This window comes from Stenella coeruleoalba, assembly GCF_951394435.1.
Source record: "Stenella coeruleoalba genome assembly, chromosome: 3".
Classification (NCBI taxonomy): domain Eukaryota; kingdom Metazoa; phylum Chordata; class Mammalia; order Artiodactyla; family Delphinidae; genus Stenella; species Stenella coeruleoalba.
In genome coordinates this window covers 168,193,293-168,214,841 of record NC_137148.1, presented here as the reverse complement: position 1 = coordinate 168,214,841, position 21,549 = coordinate 168,193,293, and the positions used below count along the sequence as shown (strand labels likewise).

The window sequence follows — 21,549 nt, the reverse complement described above, 5'->3', positions numbered from 1 at the left end:
ATTTACAAAATGTTACTTTTTAAAAAAAAGTTTATTTAAAGAGAAACACTGTGTTACTAAGAGCATCCTAGGGAACCCATCACCAAAGCAGTGATAAGGAGCCGTCCCACTGGTGCCGGCCGCTCTGTGTGGCTCCGCGGGGGACTGTGTTGGGGGGGTGAGGAGGAGGACAGTCACAGCAGCACACAGGACAGGCTGGTGGGGAGAACCTGACTACGATCAGCTGTCAGTGTCCAGGCTGTTTTCCGCGACTTCCACGCCCAGAGTGGGAAGGCCTGCTGGGCTCTGGCGCCACCCAGTGTCGGTTGCCCTCACTTTCCCAAACCTGCCGCCCAGCTCGAGGAGGAGGAAGGAAGCACCGGGAGAAGCCGGGGGCCCCACCTCCACAGCCCTGGCCAGGTATCCAGAGCCCCCCTGGAAGCAGCTCCCTCGGCAACAGCCTCATTAGCCGAAGCCTGGGGGAGTTGTAAGGCAGGTGCAAACCTGAGTTCTTCCCAAAGAAGTCCAGGGTTACAAGCAGGGTGTCCCCACTCCCTCTTGGGGAACTGTTCAGAAGTGGCAGGAGTGACCACCAACTGGATACACAGGAGGGACACGGCACAGGAGAGGGGCTGTGGGTCCCCGGGAGGGTTGGAGTGTTCTACTCTCTGTGGTGGGCAGCTGTGTGCGCCAAGAGGGAAGGCGGGTGAGGAATGAAGGGGAGGCCCTGGTTTCGTCCACTGGATGAGGCCGGTGACTAAAGCGTTAACACACAGTGCTGAGTGCCCACCTCCCCCCTTTCCTTCCCTGTAAACCAACTGCTCTCAATTCTAGCCGCTTGTTAGAATCACCAGGGCGGCTGCTAAAAACTATCACTGCCCAGGCCAAGTCCCGACCAATGACATCAGAATGGGGGTGAGCGAGGCAGGAGTGGGGACAGTTTCGGTTGTTTGTAAAGCTCCCCAATGATTCCAACTCAGAGCCCAGGTTGAGAACTGTCGTTGGAAGTGCACGACAGGAGCAGGGCTCCCCGTGGTTATGCAGAAGAGCCCCCACTTAACGGGCTGTGATCAGAGCAGGTGCCTGGGGGAAGGCCCTCACTTCCCAAGTTACTGTTTCTCTAATAGGGGCCACAAGCTACGCGGGGTAACGATGCAGCCCCCCCAGGGCCCTCCTCAGCCCAGGACCCAGGACGTCGGACAGGCGTCGGGATCCACACTTCCAAGCCCCTTATAGATGATCCTGCCCCGTAGAGGCAGCGGGCCTGCTGCAGTCAGTGCCTTGAAAGCAGGTCAGCTGCTGCCCTCTCCCACTTTAGGGGCGATGGAAGACCAGCCCTGAATGAGGGGGGTCTGAGGTCTGGTGGGGGAGCAGGGGGGTGGTGCTCAGGCACAAGCCCGGTCAGTGCGTGGATCCTGTACAGGCTGCTGGGGCTTGAGGAGGGCGAGGCCTGCCAGGGTCAGGAGTGGGGGCAACCAGAGCCCAGGATGGGAGATATGGTGGAGGGCGAAGGGGCGGGAGATGAGGGAAAGAAGGACGGGGACGGAGGATGAATAAACCCTGGGCCTGATCTAGAGATGTATGAGGCCAGCGCCCCCCAGCTCTCACTTCCCTGCACCGTAGGAAGGGCACTGCTTCTCAGCTCTGGTTCTGACTATGCCCGGCACCGGCATTGCCCTCCCTCCAGAAAGGTTCAAACACCCCAGACTGGCCGATTCAGTGGGTCTGACTGGAGCCTGAGAGGCATTTCTCCCAGTCCCCAGGTGCTGCGGCTGGTCAAGGGCTGGCACCCGGGAGCCGCTGCCCTGGAGAAAGCAAGGCTGTCTCCACGAGGGGCGCTCTGCTGGGTGACCCCTGGGCCAGTGCTCTTGCATTACCAAACATCTTTCTCTCTCTTTAGACAAGGGTTAAGACTAAGAGACGATTCCATGGCATTTCGCCTTGCTTTCGTGGACCAGAGCAGCCAGACGTAATGTTTTAATCCCTTAGTGTTCCTCACACTGACCTGGGGTGCACAGCTGAGGAAGGTGAGTGCCCCGTGGACGAGGCCCTCCTCTGCAACGTGAGTCCTTTCTCTAAAGGTCCACGGGGCTCAAGGGAAGACATCACTGATGGAGGGAGACTGGGTCTTGGGGGGGGATGAGTGAATTAATTAGGCAATAAATAAGAAGTAGCAAATGTCCCCAAAGGAAAGAAGATGGGCAAAGGACAAGAGTCCTTTTACAAAAGAGGAGTACAAACAGCCAGAAGAGATGAACTTTACTAGAAATGCAAACTGCCACCACGATCAGATGTCATTTTTCACTTAAGAGGTGAGAAACCCTGCCTGGCCTAGGGGATGGCAGGGCCGAGCAGAGGGTGAACCGCAGACCCCTGGAGGGCCAGCTGGCAATAAGGGTCAAGAGCTTTTAGAAACTACACTCTCTCCCCTCTGCGGTTCATTTCTAGGAAGACTTCCTACAGAAATAACCAGTCAGCAAAGATTTGTGCCAGGATATTTATCTCAGCCGGGCTTGTAACTATGGAAAAACAGTTACAACCTGTTGTGAACTCAGAACCTGCATGCAACAGAATACCACGCAACCCCTGTGACCATGAGACAGCTATGTTCAGTGACAGGGAAAAATGTTCACAGGTACAGGAAGAAAAGTTCCCCACACAGCTTGGGAGGTGCGAGCCCATTTTTCTAAAAGCACATGACTGCTCACAACCGTAAATATGTAAAGAAAACAGTCTGGACGGACATGAACCAAAAAGCTAACAGTTGTGGGATTATGGGTAACTTAAACTTTTCTTCCTGTTTGTCTCATGTTAAATTTTTTTCTAAAAGGAACAGAGGTGATTTACATTAAGAAAAAAAGTGGTCAGCTGGGTAGGTGTGGAAGGGCATCCCTGCAGCGGGAAGAGTACTGGAGAAATCACAAGAGTGTGACAGCAGGGTGTGTCTGGGAAATGACAAGCAGCTCAGTCTAGCCCAACAGGAGGGTGAATGGGGGGGGTGCAGTGGCTGGGGAAGAGGGGGACAGGGTCTCAAGGAGACTTGGGAGTTGCAGGCCAGGGTATGGGCTTTATCCTGACCAGAGGTGCAAAGCAATGAGACAGAAGCTGAGCATGTAGGCTGGAGTCTGGGGACCAAGTGGCCAGCATGACGTAATGCAGCAAGGTAGAGCCTGGCTCATGGTCCCACGTGGGCCATATGTCATCTGAGGAGGGGCCAGACACCAGGACAGAGAGCAGGGCAGGGCTGCACAGTAAGGCCAGGTAGTGACTGTGGATGCAACAGGCATCAACAAATGCACGTCTCCCACAGGGGGGCCTGGCTGGCCAGAAACACTCTGAATCTCGAGGCCAGCACGTCAAACATTCTCAGCATCCCAGCCACCACCGTGTCCCTGCTTCCTCCTATCACTGGTGCTTGGCCCATGGTCGGCACTCAATAAATATTTGCTGAATGAATGAATGTCTATGTTGATCTGCATTCTCCCCCAATCCCTAGATCTACTCATTCATTCACTCAACAAACACTGACTCTGGCTACATCTGGGAATACAATAGGGTCCTTGCCTCCGAGAACCATAAGGACCTACTGGACCAGAAAGTTCCAACCCCAGTGCAGTGTGGAAACCCACGTTGCAGGTCTGCCTGATTGCTATGGGGACCCAAAGAGCATCTCATGCCGAGTAGATCAGGCCAGGAAAGACATCCTAAAGCAAACGGGGCCCAGGAAGTGAAGGCTTTAAAAGCAGCTGAGTGACAGGGTACATCTGGTATGTTAAAGAGAGATTCCTTTGCCGCAGTTGGGAGAATGGGCTGGAGGGAGCATGGCTGGCCAGTTAAGAGCCTAAAGCAACAGGGCAGGCAGAAGACGACGTGGCCTGGTCTAAGATGGTGGCAGGGGTGATGGAGGAAAAAGGATGGAAGCATCCAGAAGGACCAGTGTCAGGGACACACGTCAAAGGTCATGCTTAGACTTCTGACTGGAGCCACTGAGTGGACGGTGGAGCCATCTGCTAAGATGGGGACCCTGGGAAATAAGCAGTCGGCTTGTGGGAGAGTCAAGGTCAGTTTGGGAAACACTGAGAGGCTGAAGGGCCTAGAAAGTTCTCTCAGGAGAACTTTCTGGTTGAAAGAGAGGTGGCCAAATTGAATGTCCAGCTAAGCTGTGGGTGTGCATCCGCTGACCCGAGGGTTGGCTTAGAAAGAAGAGGAGGCATGGGAATAAGCTGAGGACTGCCTAGGTCAGCGCCTGGGAAGGAGCCGCAAGAGAGACAGAGGGAGGGAGGCCTCAGAGGTAGGAGAAAGCCAGGTTCACGGACCCGAGGGAAGAGGAAGCTTCCAAAAGGAAGAGACAGAGGAGACGGCTCTCTGATTGGGAGGAGAGGGAGGACATCAGCTGGAGCAGCTCCTCAGTCGGGGGCGATTTGCTCCCCAGGGACATGGCAACATCTGGGAACATTTTTTGGTTTTCACAACTCAGAAGGTGCCCCTGGCATATCTACTGGGTGGAGGCCAGGGATGCCGCTGAACAGCCTGCAATGTACAGGACGGCCCTCCCACAAGAGTTATCTAGTTCCAAACGTCAACAGTGCTCAAGCAGAGAAACCGTGAGCTAGAGGGAGTCCAGGCATCTCTTAAACAGCGCAGAGGCTGGAGCGTGTTTGAATGCTGGCAGGTGATCCTGGAAAGACCCACCAGCAAAGTGGGTACTTGCATAACTTGAGGTTCCTGGGATGCCGAGAAGGGAAGGGATCTAGCGCAGAAGTGAGCCAGCTGTTATTTTCATCGTGAAGTAGGAAGCGGCCATCATGTGAGAGGAAAGGGGCCTCAGGGGAGAAAATGCGCTGAAGTGGCTGCTGTGGCACAGGGATGCCCATGTTGTGAACTCGGTTGGGGGTTTCATCAGACGGGGTGCCTGTCTGCTGGGGTGCGAGACTCTCTCTGGGGTGGGCACCTGAGACAGGCCAGGAGAAAGCAGTCAGACATAACCAAGTCCGGGGTTTCACCAGAGCGGTGTAATAAAGGACAAAAGGGAATGAGATGTGAGGCCACGGCCCCCGGAACAGCCTCTAATTAGTTTTCACACACCGGTGGCAGGAGGAGAAAAGTGAATGCAGTAAGTTTTCCATAAAGTCAAGTTCATTCAGTTTAAAGAACTGCTAGCAAGATGCAGAGCTGAAATGCCAACCCAGGCCCACCGACTCCACAACTCCCGGTGCATTACACTCAACTTTGCCCAGAGAGCAGAAAAGGACTATTTCTGTACTGAAATAATTTCCAAATTACGCTTTTGCTGCTTTCGCTGGTTCTCAAAACCAGTTCTCTCCGGACTGATCTTGCCAAATCTAGGTGTTCCTATTAACATAGCTCACATTCCTTTGAAAACCACAACAAGCCAAGAGACAAAGAAGTCAGGAATATCAACAGGACTGAAAATTCCCTTCCACCAGAACATAAAAGGAAAGACTCAGCAGCGCAGGAGAATTTCAAACCCCTCTGAACAAGGACTCTCTTATTCAGGATGGTCTCCTGGAACTGGAGAGAGAGTGTGGCTTCTAGAACATTCCAACACTTCAATTTTGTGTATTATCTAAAGATCCTATTTTGGAGACATTTATTACATTGCAGACTCTCAGAACTGGAAGGGTCCTTAAAGGACTTTTGCGTTCAAAGTCCCGTTCTGATGAACCAACTCCCTGTACAGTAGTCAGCCAGCCTCTACAGGAGTCATCTCGGGTACAGGCACCTTCACGTTACTGGCAAAGGCTGAAAGTCGATGAAGCAGGATGATGAGTACATGGGGTTCAATAATATTACTCTATTTTAATGTAAATTGAAATACAATAAAATATTAGGTTTCTATAATAAATACGGCTTTTGACTTTGAAATTATTTTTCAGTGTAGGGAATCCTGGTCCCACAAGCCAGAGTGGCAGCCAGAGCCCTCCTGAGAGGACCGGCCATTCCTCAGCCCAGTTATGCAGAGAGGAGGAAGAAGAGGAGGAGGGGGGAAGAGGGGAAGAGAGAGAGGAGGAGGCTCCCTAAAACGTTCCTCCCTGGGGAGGAAAGAAAGGAAGAAGTGCTTCGGAGCACCTGGTCTCCCCATGTTTTTCTCCAGAGCCCCTGAAACCACGCTCTCAGAACAGAGGCCTCTCTGTAGGGAGGGCCTTACCAGGCACCGGGCCTTGTGCAATCTCTTAGGCAGCTGGCAGCATCAGGATGTAGGCGCCACCATCCCCACTTCATGGATGGGGACACTGAGACAGGGTGGGAGGGTGGGGCTCTGAGCCAGCCTGCCAACCCCACAGCCTGCCCATGACCCGCTGCCCTGCTCCAGCCCCCCTGAGAGTGCAATCTCAGTTTCAGACGTTAAGTTGATAGCACAACAGCAGACAGTCAGGGTGGCCCAAACCTAACGAAGGACAGCCCACAGGGGACTCAGTGTTCTGCTGCGGGCCTGACCTTGTATGTGAGCCTGGGAAGAGAGGGTGGACCTGCCTGGGCCTGCCCCGAGCAGGGCGCTGGCCAGAGTCCCTTCCACACGTGGCACCATGCCCCTTCCAGCTCTCAGACTGTCCCTGTTCTCCTGTCTTCTCATTTTCCCTCCCCTCCCACCGTCGTGTTTTGTATATACTCTCCATCTTATGATGGATTTTTCTCTTTGGGGAACCTACGTCCAATCTTACACTTGGGTGGGGGCAAAACAGAGTTGAGATAAAAATGAAACTTCACAGCTATCATTTCAAGGCTATGGCTCTTCCTGGCTGAGGAGCACTGCAGGGCAAAGAAGACAGTGCTTAGCAGGACGGCCACACGTACCCCCTTTACAAAAACGGCTCTTGTTTCTTTACCTGCTACTTTATCCCGAATAAGTTTTGCAGATTCAACTTCACCAATACTGCTGAACAAACTTCGTAACTCATCCTGGGTCATGTTCTGAGGGAGGTAGTTGACAATCAAATTTGTTCTCCCAATATCATCCCTGCAGTCTTCAGCCATGTGGTCTTCATAACCATTAGACATTGTATTTTTTTTTTAAATCTGCAGGGGGCAAAAAAAAAGGGAAGTAAATTCCAAATGTTCATAATGCAGGATATTAAGGCAACGCTCGTGACTGTGTTGCATTTAGACATTTTTCTTTTCAACACTAGAAGTTCAACTTATGTCCACACAAAAACCTGCATGTGGATGTTTATAGCAGCTTTATTCATAACTGCCCCCAAACTGGAAGCAGCCAAGATGCCCTTCAGTAGGTGAATGGAGAAACACAGGCCAGTTGTCTGGTACATGCACACAATGGAGTGTTATTCAGTGCCAAAAAGAAAGGAGCTAGGAAGCCACAAAGGCATGGGGGAACCTTACATGCACACTGCTGAGTGAAAGAAGAGCTTGAAAGGCTACACACTAGAGGGTCTCAGTTATACGACATTGTGGAAAAGGCAAAACTAGAGAGACAGCAAAAAGATTAGTAGTTGCCAGGAGTTGCGGGGAGGGAGGGTGAATAGGCAGAGCACAGGGGGTTTTACCGGGCAGTGACACTATTCTGTATGAGGGTGTAATGGTGGATACATGTCATTATACATTTGTCCAACCCCACAGAACATAACATGAAGAGTAGACTCTAAGGCAAACCCTGGGGTTTAGCTAGCATGTAATAACAACGGCTCATCAATTACAACAAAATACCACACGAAGGCAAGATTTAATAATAGGGGAAACTTTGTGTTGGAGGAGGGGTTTATGGAAACTCACTCTGGACTTCCTTCGCAATCTTTCTGTAAACCTAAAACTGCTCTAAAAATAATGTCTACCGAAACAAAAACAAAACAAGCCCAAGTCCAACCATTTCCACTTACCAAGAGGGCTTTAAAGAAACAAACCGACAAACAATTCCAGCACCACAATTCAAGCCTCTGGGAAAAGTGGGTTGTCTTGAGAACGTTCCAGAGATCTCTGATTGCTTTCTCTCATCTCCACATGCACTACTGATGCAGCTGTACATGGAGGAGCCTGCGAGGTGCACCTGAGCACCCCACCCAGACATGCTGTCTGTACTCTAGCAGGCAGGCAATGGTCCTCTGTGCCCCTTTATTCCCAAGACAGAGCAACTGAGCCAAGAAAGAGGTTAAGATGTCTCTTCCTGTTATAGGAGCTTGGTCTCCAAAGCTGGCAGGCTCTGGAATACCTTTAGCCACCTGCACAAATCTTTACTTTCAGTGACAAATACCAGAGCACAGTGATGGCTTCGGACTAGAGTCAGCTCAAGACCACTCTTCTGGAAGCACCACTCACTCTAGGTTTTGCTCACAGGCACTGCTTTGCGGCTGCCTCGTCCAAGATGTCCCGTGTCTCTGCCTCTAAAGAAATAGGCACCCCATGGGGCTGAAATGTCATCACTGAGAAAAAGGCCCTGCTGCCCATCAGTCGGGGTAGGTTACAGGGGAGCAGCCCACTCCTTTCTCCAGATTCCTACTGCCTAGTTCTGATTTTATGCTTCAAAACCCAGTGCCCAGGGCTTCCCGGGTGGCGCAGTGGTTGAGAATCCGCCTGTCAATGCAGGCGACACAGGTTCAAGCCCTGGTCCGGGAAGATTCCACATGCCGCAGAGCAATGAAGCCCAGTGCGCCACAACTACGGAGCCTGCGCTCTAGAGTCCGTGAGCCACAACTACTGAAGCCCGCAGGCCTAGAGCCCATGCTCCACAACAAGAGAAGCTACCGCAATGAGAAGCCTGCGCACTGCAACAGAGTAGCCCCCCGCTCGCCGCAACTAGAGAAAGCCCATGCACAGCGACGAAGACCTAGAACAGCCAAAAAAGCCCAAAAAACAACAACCCAGTGCCCAGTGTCAGGAGCATTTAGCCTCCTCTAAAAATAGCCTTGCCAGTGGTTATATAGAAACCTGAACACATCTCCTGCACAGGATTTCCCATCTGCCCCGAATCAAGAAGCAGAGAGGAATCGGGTCTGGTTCCCTGTTTCCTGGTGGAGACATTCAGGTCTTCTCTACCTTCCCACCCTCTCACTTGCTTCAGACCATACACAACATGCAAAATTAGTCCAGTCTCCCAGAATTTCTTTTATTTATTTGAAAATGTTCTATGCTTCCTGCTCTTTATAAAATATTTCAGCATCAAGAGCCATAAAAGGAAAGATTGGAAACTTAGACTTCATAAGGTTAAAAACTTTTGGAGGGCAAACGCATCACACACAGACAAGCAGCAGACTGGGAGAAAATGCCTGCTGCCTATCATCTTATTCAGAGCTGCGGGTCTCACACTGGGTGATTCTGCCCGCCTCCCCACCCCCCAGCCCCTGGGACAGGGGGCAGTGTCTGGAGACACTGCTGGCTATCAGGACTGGGGGGTGGTGCTGGGCCACTAGCATCTAGTGGGTAGAGGCCAGAGATGCTGTTAAATACTCCATAAAGCACAGGACAGGACAGGACAGCCCCAACCAAGAATGATCTAATCCAAAGTGTCAGTACTGCTGAGGTTGAGAAAAGTTGATTTGGGGCATCTGCAAATTAAAAAGAAAAAACCCACATATCACTAGCAGAGAAGTGGACAAAATACATGAGCTGCAACTAATAGATGCTGGCAATTTATAGAGCTAATAAGCCATGAAAAGAAGCTCAAGTTCACAAACAATGAGGAAAATGCAAAATAAAAAGAGATGCTACTTTGTGTCAGTCAGATGGAATACAATCCAGGATGGATAAAACCCAGTGTAAGTAAGGATAAGGAGGAAAATACACCCTTATACACCATCGATATGAGTGTGACATGGTACAACCTTTTGGAAGGATAACATGGCCGGTCCTATCAAAATGTTTAATGTGCATGCTACCCTCTGACTCAGGGCTGTAGGAAACTGCTCTACAGAAATAATCATACATATGCAGGAAAACATGTGCGAGGAACACACCGACCCCATGGCTGGTAAAGTGCTGGACACAATCTAAGTATGTTATTAGTGGGGGATAGTTCAATAAATAACAATTTTCAGTAGAAAGCATGGCATTAACGGGTTTAATAAGGAAAAACTCCACAAATCTATTAAACCTTCTGTGGCCATGAGACTAAGATAGATCATTAGCTCAAAAACAAACGAACAAACAAAAACATCTGTTGAAGCCTGAACCAAAGTACAAGGGTTAACTCTGAAGAATTCTAATGCACACTGAAGTTTGCTCAAAATGTGACTCAAATGGTTTTCTTCCTCCTTCCTCTTTTTTTCCTTTATCCCCCTCTCTCTTCACTCTTGTTCTGAGTTAGGCATCCACTCTTCTGCCTTCTCCCTCACCCTGCTTTCATGGAAGATAAACTGGGCAGTAATTACCCCATTCTCGTTATCCAGAGTGGGGTGTCCTCTATGCCTGGTAAAAAGTTAGCTTCCTAAAACAGTGGTTGGCAAACCATGGCCTGCAGGCCAAATTTGTTCAGTCCACCTCCTGTTTTCATAAATAAAGTTTTATTAGCACACAGCTACTCCCATTTGTTTATGAATTGTCTATGGCAGCTTTTGCACTCCAGTGACAGAGCTGAGTAGTTGTGACAGAGACCATATGGTTCACAAAGCTGAAAATATTTACCATCTGGCTCTTTACAGAAAAAGTGTGCCGACCTTTGTTCTAAAATGTAAACAACACAAAAATTTCTTGGAGAAAATCTTTGCGACACCAAGTGAGGCAAAGAGTTCTTAGATACCATGCCAGAAGCCAAATTCATTTAAAATAAATTGCCAAACTGGATATCATCAAAATTTAAAACTTCTGCTCTTGCAAATGACACTGCTAGGAAAACTATAATCCACAGACTGGAAGAAAATATTCAAATCACATATCTGAAAAAGGACTTGTATCCGGAACATATTTTTTTAAAAAACCTTTGAAACTTAACAATAAGAAAAAAAAACCCGATTTTAAAATGGCAAAAGATGTAAACAGATACTGAGCCAAAGAAGATATACGGATGGCAAATAAACACATGAAAAGTTTCTCAACATTATCAGTTATTAGGAAAACGCAAAGTAAAACCACATCAAGGGAATTCCCTGGTGCTCTAGTGGTTAGGACTCCACACTTTCATTGCCGAGGGACGGGTTCAATCCCTGGTCAGCGAACTAAGATTCTGCAAGCCGTGTAGTGCTGCCAACAAACAAACAAACGAACCACACTGAAATACCACTACCCGTCTAGGAGGCCTAAAACCAAACAAAACAAGCAAGCAAGCAAACAATGACGACAAAACAGACAATATCAAGTTCTGGTGAGGATGTGGAGAAACTAGAACTTTCATGTACTGCTGGTGGAAATGTAAAAAACGTTATAGCAGGGCTTCCCTGGTGGCGCGGTGGTTGAGAGTCCGCCTGCCGATGCAGGGGACACCGGTTCGTGCCCCGGTCCAGGAGGATCCCACATGCCGCGGAGCGGCTGGGCCCGTGAGCCATGGCCGCTGAGCCTGCGCGTCCGGAGCCTGTGCTCCGCAACGGGAGTGGCCACAACAGTGAGAGGCCCGCGTACCGCAAAAAAAAGAAAAAAAAAAAGGAAAAAAAATGCATAAAGCTGCTATAAACGGTATCGCATAGGTTTTTATATGAACAAAACTATTTCTTGTACGTGAGGACTAGGCAAAGGTTGCTGGGTCATATGGTAAGAGTATGTTTAGGCATAAGAAAGTGCCAGTCTGTTTCCCACAGTGGCTGTAACGTTTCGTTTTTTGTTTTTTGCGGTACGCCGGCCTCTCACTGTTGTGGCCTCTCCCGTTGCAGAGCACAGGTTCCGTACGCGCAGGCTCAGCGGCCATGGCTCACGGGCCCAGCCGCTCCGCGGCATGCGGGATCCTCCCAGACCGGGGCACGAACCGCTGTCCCCTGCATCGGCAGGCGGACTCTCAACCACTGCGCCACCAGGGAAGCACTATGCATTTTTTTAACACTCGGTTTTTATTATTTATTTATTCTTTTTCATAGTCTTTTCCATTATGGTTTATTACGGGATATTGAATATAGTTCCCTGTGCTATACAGTAGGACCTTGTTTATCCATTCTCTAATAATAGTTTGCATCTGCTAGTTCCAAACTCCCACTCCATCCCTCCCCTCCTGCTTGGCAACCACAGTCTGTTCTCTATGTCTGTACGTCTGTTTCTGTTTTGTAGATAGGTTCATTTGTGCCATATTTTATCATTTTAAAATTTTTATTTACTTATTTGTTTTTGGCTGCACTGGGTCTTCACTGCTGCGCACGGTCTTTCTCTAGTTGTGGCGAGCGGGGGCTACTCTTCATCGCAGCGCGCGGTCTTCTCATTGCGGTGGCTTCTCTTGTTGCGGAGCACGGGCTCTAGGTTTCAGTAGTTTGGCACGTGGGCGTCATAGTTGTGGCTCGAGGGCTCTACAGTGCAGGCTCAGTAGTTGTGGCGCACAGGCTTAGCCACATGTGGGATCTTCCCGTACCAGGGCTCGAACCCATGTCCTCTGCATTGGCAGGCGGATTCTTAACCACTGTGCCACCAGGGAAGTCCCCATGCCGTACTTTAGATTCCACATATAAGTGATATCATATGATATTTGTCTTGCTCTTTCTGACTTACTTCATTTAGTATGATAATCTCTAGGTCCATCCATGTAGCTGCAAAGACATTATTTCATTCTTTTTTATGGCTTAGTAGTATTCCATTGTATATATGTATCACATCTTCTTTATCCATTCATCTGTCAATGGACGTTTAGGTTGTTTCCATGTCTTGTAAATAGTGCTGCTATGAACATAGGGGTGCATGTCCCTTTTTGAATTAGAGTTTTGTCTGGATATATGCCCAAGAGTGGGATTGCTGGATCATATGGTAACTCTGTTTTTAGGTTTTCTGAGGAACCTCCATACTGTTCTCCAAAGTGGCTGTACCCATTTACATTCCCACCAATAGTGTAGGAGGGTTCCTTTTTTCACCACACCCTCTCCAGCATTTATTATGTGTAGAGTTTTTAAAATATATATATATATTTAAGTTAATTAATTAATTTATGGCTGCATTGGGTCTTTGTTGCTGCACGCAGGCTTTCTCTAGTTGCAGTGAGCAGAGGCTACTCTTCGCTGTGGTGCATGGGCTTCTCATTGCGGTGGCTTCTCTTGTTGTGGAGCACAGGCTCTAGGCACGTGGGTTTCAGTAGTTGTGGCTCACAGGCTCTAGCACGCAGGCTCAGTAGTTGTGGCGCACGGGCTTAGTTGCTCCGCGGCATGTGGGATCTTCCCGGACCAGGGCTCAAACCTGTGTCCCCAGCATTGGCAGGTGGATTCTTAACCACTGCACCACCAGGGAAGTCCTATGTGTAGAGTTTTTGATGATGGCCATTCTGAGTAGTGTGAGGTGGTACCTCATTGTAGTTTTGATTTGCATTTCTCTAATAATTAGTGATGTTGAGCACCTTTTCATATGCCTATTGCCCACCTGTATGTCTTCTTTGGAGAAATGTCTACTTAGGTCTTCTGCCCATGTTTCGATTGAGTTGTTTCTTTGTTATTGAGTTGTATGAGCTGTTTGTATATTTTGGAAAGTAAGCCCTTGTTGGTAGCATTGTTTGTAAACATCCTCTCCCAGTCTGTAGGTTGTCTTTTTCATTTTGTTTATGGTTTCCTTTGCCGTGCAAAAGCTTATAAGTTTGACTAGGTCCCACTTGTTTATTTTTGCTTTTATTTCTATTGCCTTGGGAGACTGACCTAAGAAAACATTGGTACAATTTATGTCAGAGAATGTTTTGCCTATGTTCTCTTCTAGGAGTTTTATGGTGCCATGTCTAATATTTAAGTCTTTATTTATTTTTGTGTATGGTGTGAGGTGGTGTCTTAACTTCTTTGATTTACACGCAGAGCAGCTTTCTTCATAATCACCAAAAACTGCAACAACCCAAATGTCCCTCAAACCTTCAGTGGATAAACTATAGTACACCATACAATGGAATACTACTCAGCAATACAAAGGTACTACTATTCACGCAATTTGTATGAACCTCAAATACATTTTGCTCAATGAAACAAACCAGACTCAAGGCTACTGCATGATTCCATTCTGGAAAAGGCAAAATCACAGGGATAGATCAGTGGTTGCTGGGCGCAGGGAGCAGGGGAAGGGTTGACACAGGGGGAGCATGAGGAAATAGTTTTGTTTCCCGGGCAATAAAATTTTCCAATATCACGATCATGGTGGTGGTCACTCATTTATCAAAACTCAACTCTACACCAAAAACTGGATTAAAAAATAAATTTTAAAAGATTTAAAAAGTGAAGCTTCTGCACGACCGCCCTGCTCCTCGGCATGCTGACTCCTCATGACTGACGGGCCCAGCCAAGGCTGAGCAGCCCCCTGAGGGCCCCATTCTTGGTCAACTGGCAACAATGAAGAACCCAAACACCAAGAGCACAGTTTCTCGGTGCTTCAGTGCCACCCTGCCATCCAGGCCCCTTCCCCTGACCTTTCCAAACCTGCATATCTGATACAGGGCCAAACCAGCTCTGTTCCCACAAGTACCAACTACAACCTGGCCTTGGCATCTGCCTGACAATCAATGACTCCCAGTCATGGCCACCTCTGGCCACCTCTCACTCAGCGTGTCTCTCTCCGCGTGGCTGTCCTGTGGACTCCTCCAGGTTGTCGCACTCAGCCCCATCAAGCTAGCCCCTCCCCCGGCTCTCCCTGTCAGTGGGGTCACCACCTGCTGAGGCTCAGAGGTTACATGACTTTGCTCAGGGGCAGTCATCACACTGTTAATCAGTGGCAGGGCCAGGCCTTGAGCTATGGCTATAGAGCAGTCTTTCAAGGATGAAACACCAGGCCCTTTGCGATGGCCCCTGCTTGTCCCCCTTCTCCCCTCACTTGAGCTCCCCCAGCACGCCACAGACCTTCATCTTCCTGTGCCTTTGTTACGGCTGCTCCCTTGGCAGGGACTGCCCGCCGTCTCCACCACCTCCTCACTTGTCTTTAAAGAGTCTCCCAGGACGCTTGGTTGCTCTAGTTCTCAGTGCTCGTATACCACTGGCGTGAACCTTTATTATTGCATGAATCACTCCAACTCGTAATTAGTTGCTTTTCACCCACAGCACTGGTGAAAGCCTTGAGGCCCAAGGCTTCAAGGCCAAGGGTCCCCAGGTAAACCCAAGGTACCTGGCAAAATGTAGGTGCATCATGCAGGCACACACAGGAGGGGGGAACAGACACAGGGTCTCAGACTCACCTGGGAATCATGTGTATTTGGTGCATTCTTTTACATTAAAGAAGGGTGGTTGGAAATTGTACTGACAGTCTATTAATACACTTAGTATCTTACTTTTTTAGAATCATCCCATCCCATCCCAACCCACAGAATCAAAGTCAATTGCAGGGAGCAAAAGGGAAACTTAGTTTAGCAAAGCAATTCCTGCTGATTCGGAAATGTTTCTGGTAACAGATATACCATGCAGAAGTCCTTTTAGGATGATCTCTGAGGGTTTTCAGCCCTACTGCACTATTTTAAGCGATCCTGGTTGTCTGTGTGACTTCAAAGATGTTGTTCACATCAGTAGTATACCTACTATGTATATAAGGAACAGATACAATATCTATGTACGTGTACATGTGTATGTATATATATAAATATAAACGACGTAAAAACATGCGTAGATGGTACCTATGTAAAGGAGCAAGACCGGATTCCATCAGGCACCCCTGAGAATCTGTCTCATTTTATAGTCACAGAGCAGGCTTTCTAAACTACTTGGGCCAGAACAAAACTAGAACAGTCAAATATAACCTCAGGCTCAACCCTGACACTTCACACATCCTACGACAGGGCTTGGACTCAATTGTTTCTGCAGTCCTTTCCAGATGTATAGTCCTGAGTTCTTCAAGGTAAAAGTCTTAGGAATGCAAGGTCACCCAAGAAACGCTGTGGTGCCAGAAAGAAACTGAAGGCACCACCTGACCCAATTATAAGTGCTACGCAAGGTGAGGGCTCTTTTAGGTCGACTTGATCCGCGTTTCCTTACTCGTCCCTTCCCACCGCCCACAGAGGGGAAAGATGCCCAGTGGGCAGCTCATCTAAGTCACAGCAACTCCACGCCTGCCAGCCTGAGAAGCCCAGGGGAGGGGCAGAGCAGGTGCCCATCGGTGCAGCCCAGTGTCTGGCCCAGTCAAAGTGCCCCATGGGTCCCAAGGGGACCTGATCAGACCCAGAGCGCTGCTAGGAGTCCTGGCTTCTTTCTGGCTGGTCAAGGGCCCTCCAGGGCTCTCACAGGGAACTGCAAAGCAACATGGCACAGCGGGAAAAACTCACGGGCTTTGACAGACCTGAGTTCCAACACTAACCCTACGGCTAATCATCCGAACCACTGTGGGGACGTCACTTCCTTTCCCTGAGCTTCCGTTTCCTTGCCTGCAAACTGGGGTGTTACCCACTGCTCTGCAGCTCTCAACACACTTCCCGACACTTGGTGAGCGCCCACTTCACCACTCACCTCAGGTTTACTAAGGAACACTTTGACCCTTTCCCCTTGGGACCCTGGAACCGATCCGCACCTTTGAGGCCATTTCTAATGGGCCTGGGTTCCACGGAAGCCACATGCGGTTCTACCAGCCTGGGCCCACGAGCGCAGCGCCCCATGGAACGTGTAAGATCTCGCGGGTAGTCCTGCTCAATCACTCACCAGTCACACACGCAACCTTGGACGAATCAGCGGGCCTCCTTATCTGTTCACCAAAGATATGAACCTTATTCAAGTCTTGTCCCCCTACTCTTACTTTATCAACAAAATCAAGGTGAGCGCGTGTCTCCCTGCCCTCCCCACCTCCAGCTGCAAACACCTTCATCTCCTCTCCGCCTGTCCTCGCCCCCCTCTTCAAACCTCCTCCTCCCCCGAATTACTTCATTTGGTGGCACACGCACGCACTTGTCCCCCAGGCCACCTCTGTCCATCCCCCAAACCTAAGTAAGCACCAAGTTCTGCCAGTTTTACATCTGAGATGTCTCACTCTCCCTCCATCTCACTGCCATCATCCTTGTTCAGGTCACTGTCACCTCTTGCGTAGACTGACTCCTAACTGGTCTCCCCGCCACACGATTATTTCGAACCGAGAGTCATTTGGTCTTCTCCCTCCAGATCACTCCTGTTCCTTCTGTCTCCCCATTTCTGTTCGTGGTGACATCAGTCTTGCCACTGGGTTGCTCTGGACTGTTCCCTCTCCTGTAAATCTTTCCTCTGGCATGAATGCCTGTCTGATGGGTAGCTGGATCCAGTCACTTCTGAGCTCCTTTCTAACTCTTCCTTCGCCCAGCACACATGGAGTGCGACCACGTGCCAGCACGAGCAAGGCAGTGTGTGTATAAGATAAAGAAGCAATCCCAGTCCCAACCCTCAAACTCAGGCCAGTAAGTACCAGACCAGCTCAGTACCGCAAAAGCCTTTGACTGGTCTGTCCATCCTAACCTCTCACTCAGAAAAGCGATCTTCTGAGCTCACCTCTTGACTGTGCCCAGAAACCCTCTACCACCTGACCATGGCATACTTTTCTAGATTTATCTCCAAGTCCACCTTCTTGACCCTCTGCCTGCCCAAACTGGTCCCCTCAGGCTTCCGGGCCTGTTTGCACTCGCCTCGTTTCTTACTCACTCGGGCTGCTGGCCGCACCTGGAAACTGTTGCCTACGCCTCTCTGGTCACAGCGACCAGTTTGGACACCGGCTCTTTCATCAAGAACAAAACCCAAGCAACGGACAATCATTTCTTTCAATAGTCTCGATGCTGTCACCACTCACGGCTTCCTCTTTTCATTACTTTAATCTCACACATCTATGTCTTTTCTCACCAATTCAGGGTGTAAATTCCTCAAGGAGGCAATTTCTTCCACTTCTCCCCGTTCCCCACAACAATGAGCAAGCGGTAAGGTTACGTGGGCTCAGTCTATAAAACTGTGCTCACTGACTTGGCCAGTACACGCGAGGCCCTGGGTCACGTGAGGATGGACAGTGATCATATGAGCGAGTCCCGTCAACACATATGGACACAGATAGTACCTTCTGCCACCTTCCCACTTCCTGTCTGTATATCCACGTACGCGCACCCTACTCGAGTGATGTGCTGTTTTGTCCACGTCTACATTCTAAACTGCTCCTTCTCCAGCCTTCTGTTTCTCTTAGTGACCGTATCCATCTGCCAGGCACTCAGGCAGGGACCCAGAATCATCCACCCATGTTTTCTCTAGCTCACGTCCCACAGCTAAACACCCACTGAGCCCTGTGTCCTTTACCCCCTAACCGTGTCTCAAACCCACCCCCTCTCTCTCCCGACTACAGCCCTGGGTCATATTAGCAACTTTTCTGCTTTATGGGAAAGTAATCACCTCCTCAATGGTTTGCCAGCCTTCAGCAATATCCCCCTCCAGCGTGCAGAACTGACCCCTTCACTGTGGACTGAAACTGCCCAACAGACACCCTTGGCCTGGCCTACAGGCCAACAGCCAAGTCCTCTGCACACCAGCTGTGCGAGTCCTCTTGCCGCCCCTCACTTCACCTTTCTTACCTCTGAGATACCAGACCCCATGTGGTTCCCTGAACAAACCTAGATGTTCCCACCTCCGTGCCTTTGCGGATGCTGTCCCAATCTCCTGCCAAGCCCTTCCCCCTCAGTCTTGGCCTGGCTAACCCCTCCCCTCACGCTTCACCTCCTCGGGAAGCATTCTGTGGTCTCCTTTGCCCACCAAGGCTAGGTTAACAGTTTTTGTGCTTCCATCAGCCAGCGCATAACAATCACCACACTCAACAGAGTGGGCTAAAACGATCTATGCACACATCGCAATCACCAGTGCCTCCCCAGAGCCTAGCACAGGACCTGGGACACAGTAGCGGAGCGGAGAGAGTTGGTTAAAGGCGGGAAGCAAGACTAACTTCCCTTCCCTAGGCTGGTTTCCTCTGGTCTTCCCCTGACCCAAAATCTCAGGTCGGCCTCGCTGCTTCACTACTGCCACCTAGGGGTGAAAGGAGGTAACTGCACCTCTTTCACCATTCAGCATTTAATTTGATTCCATTGAATGAGATGGGAACACAGGCGAGGTAACAGTTGACTCCAGCGTGGGTAGAGAAAGAGTGGCAGTCAGGGGAGGCTTCAAATGGTGAGTGAGTTCTGACCTGGGCCACACAGCATGAGAAAGAGATCTCTAGGTGGAGGAAAACGGCATTCCAGGCAATGGGGGCAACAGGCAGAGGGTGTCAGAGTTTAGGGCCTATGTGCAGGTGAACTCAGAAAGGAGGGGAGCGTTAGAAAGTGCAAGACCTGGGACCCCAAACTTTAGCTTTTAAGCCACCTAAAGAGGTTAAAAAATTAATTTTTTTTCCACCCAAAGACTCTTAATTGCGAGTAACATAACCAGATCTGCATTTAAAAGAGACAGCTCTTGCTGGAGTGTGGAAAGATTATAGAGATGGGAGGCGGGAGTGAGAGAGGCAAAAGCAAGGCATTAGGAAGATGGTATTTTCATAATTCTCCTCTCATTTTCCACTTGCTGCCCCATGACCTCAGATTGAACACATCCAACCTGAAACTCCGCCTCCTCAAAACCAAGTGCTTCAACATAAACGTGATTTATTTCCACATTTTGAGATGTTCTTATATATTGGCTTCTTCATAGGCCATGAAGTCGCAGAATTTTATAACAGATCCCACCACAGAGCTTTGCACACTGAAAATGCTCAATGACAATTGAATGGAATGTCTCTCGGGGTCCCCCAGACCCTGGGATTATAAGAACAGTAAACCCCAGTAGTTAAGAGTAAGGACTCTGAGTCAGAGGGCCTGAGTTCAAATCCTGCCATCAGCCACTTTCCTGTGTGAGACTGGTCTCATTAAGTGACCCATCGAAACCTCAGTTTCTTTGTTCCTAAAATGGAAATTACAACACACAGCACCTACCTCAAGGGCTGGAGATAAACATCTGTGAGTAGAAAGCACACAGTAAATCCCCACTAAATATTACTGTCAGCTACTTATAACATTATAAATTCAGTGTCTACCAGGCACAGGTCACGCACGATGCAAGGCGCTTCCCACACCCTTAAATCTGCAGGGCAATATTCTAATCCATCCCATTTTACAGATAAGAAAACTAAGGCTCCCACAGTTGAGTTTGTTCAACGTCTCGGGAGCACTGGATTCCAAGGCATCAGAGATGGGGCTAGGGGACCTGTTAGTGGAAGATCATTTAGTCCAGTGGTGGTTCTCACACGTGTGAGTGTGTATGTGTGTGATACTCTGGGCAATGTCTGCAGATATTTTTGATCTTCACAACTGGGGAATGAGGACACTGCTGGCGTCTAGTGAGTAGAGGCCAGGGATGATACCCAACATCCTACAACACACAGGACAGCTCCCCCCACCCCAAACCAAGAATGATCAGACCCAAAATGTCAGTAGTGCCAAGGCTGAGAAACCCTTCTCTAGTGAATCCTCCTCCCCATCGTCCCACTTCTGGAGCATTGGCTATCCGGATCCCCCATGAATACTTTCAGTAAGGGGGGGTGTGTGCTCTATTCCTCCAGGGGCAGCACCTGCAGAAGTCCTTACCCACCTGCCCTACACACGGCAGGTATTAGAACCCATTTTAATAAGCCTAGCAGCAAAGGACGCCGGAAAAGGAAGAGCATCCATACCCCATTGTTCAATTGCCTGCAGTTTGTGTTTTCAACACACACACACACACACTTTACAAATCCAAACGTCCCACGCCCCAAAAATTGTTTGTTAGAGATGGCGTTCAAAAAAAAATTTTTTTTTCTAGGACTCTCATACATACTGAAGGGTTTGCACACTTCTAGGAGGACCTCAGATCGGCCGCGGTCCTCTGACAACGACCACAAAAGAATGTGTAGGATTTCCCGGGGGAGCGAGCCCGTGGGCCGTGACCTCTGCGCGCGGAAGACGCCCACCCCACTCCCTCGCCTCTGGCTTCGCTCTCCCGCCCCCGGATACCCGGCCTGCAAGGCTACTCGGGCCCGGCCTCGGAACCCGGCCGCCAGGCGCGTGCCCACGCCGTGCCCCCCTATCCCGGCCCTCCCGGCGGCCGAGGAATCCGGCCTGGGGCCTGTCGCCGGCGCCCACACCGGCCGGCCCCAGCCCGCTCGCCGAGGCCCGCGCGCGTCCCCTCCTGGCCCGGCGCGGCCTGGGCCTCCACCGGTGCAGGCCCGCGAGCGCCCGCGGCCCGGCCAGGCGAGATCAGGCCTGCCGCGGCCTACCCCGTCGGGCACCGCCAAAGGCCCCCGCCTCACCTGGAAGTGGGCGGGCGGGCCCGGGTCTGCTCCGGGGCGGGCGGGCGGCGGCGACGCGGCGCTAACGGCTCCGCTCGGCCTCGGTAGCGGTGGCGGCGGCGGCGGCGACGGCGACGGCAGCGGCGGCTCCTCCTCAGCGCGCACGACCCGCTCCGGCCCACGGCCCGGACACGCCCCCCCGGCGCGCGCGCCCATTGGCCGGCGTCCGCCACGGCGCGCTCCTCATTGGTCCGCGTTGCTGTCGCGGCGAACCGGGGCGCACGGCGGGGGCGGGACTTCCGTCTGGCGCCG

At 50.3% G+C, this 21,549-nt stretch overlaps 1 protein-coding gene across 2 annotated transcripts in view; it reads right to left on the bottom strand.

The window, feature by feature from the left end:
• The window catches only part of ELAVL1 (ELAV like RNA binding protein 1), a 38,563-nt gene extending 17,151 nt beyond the window's left edge, over positions 1-21,412 (bottom strand). For both annotated transcript variants that reach the window (XM_079916579.1, XM_079916580.1), the window contains exons 1-2: positions 21,259-21,412; positions 6,828-7,017 (exon numbers count right to left, since the gene is read on the bottom strand). In XM_079916579.1, the coding sequence (XP_079772705.1) occupies positions 6,828-6,999 (172 nt within the window). In that variant the 5' untranslated portion in view covers positions 7,000-7,017; positions 21,259-21,412. The remainder of the gene's footprint in view (positions 1-6,827; positions 7,018-21,258) is intronic.
• Positions 21,413-21,549: the final 137 nt, after the last annotated feature.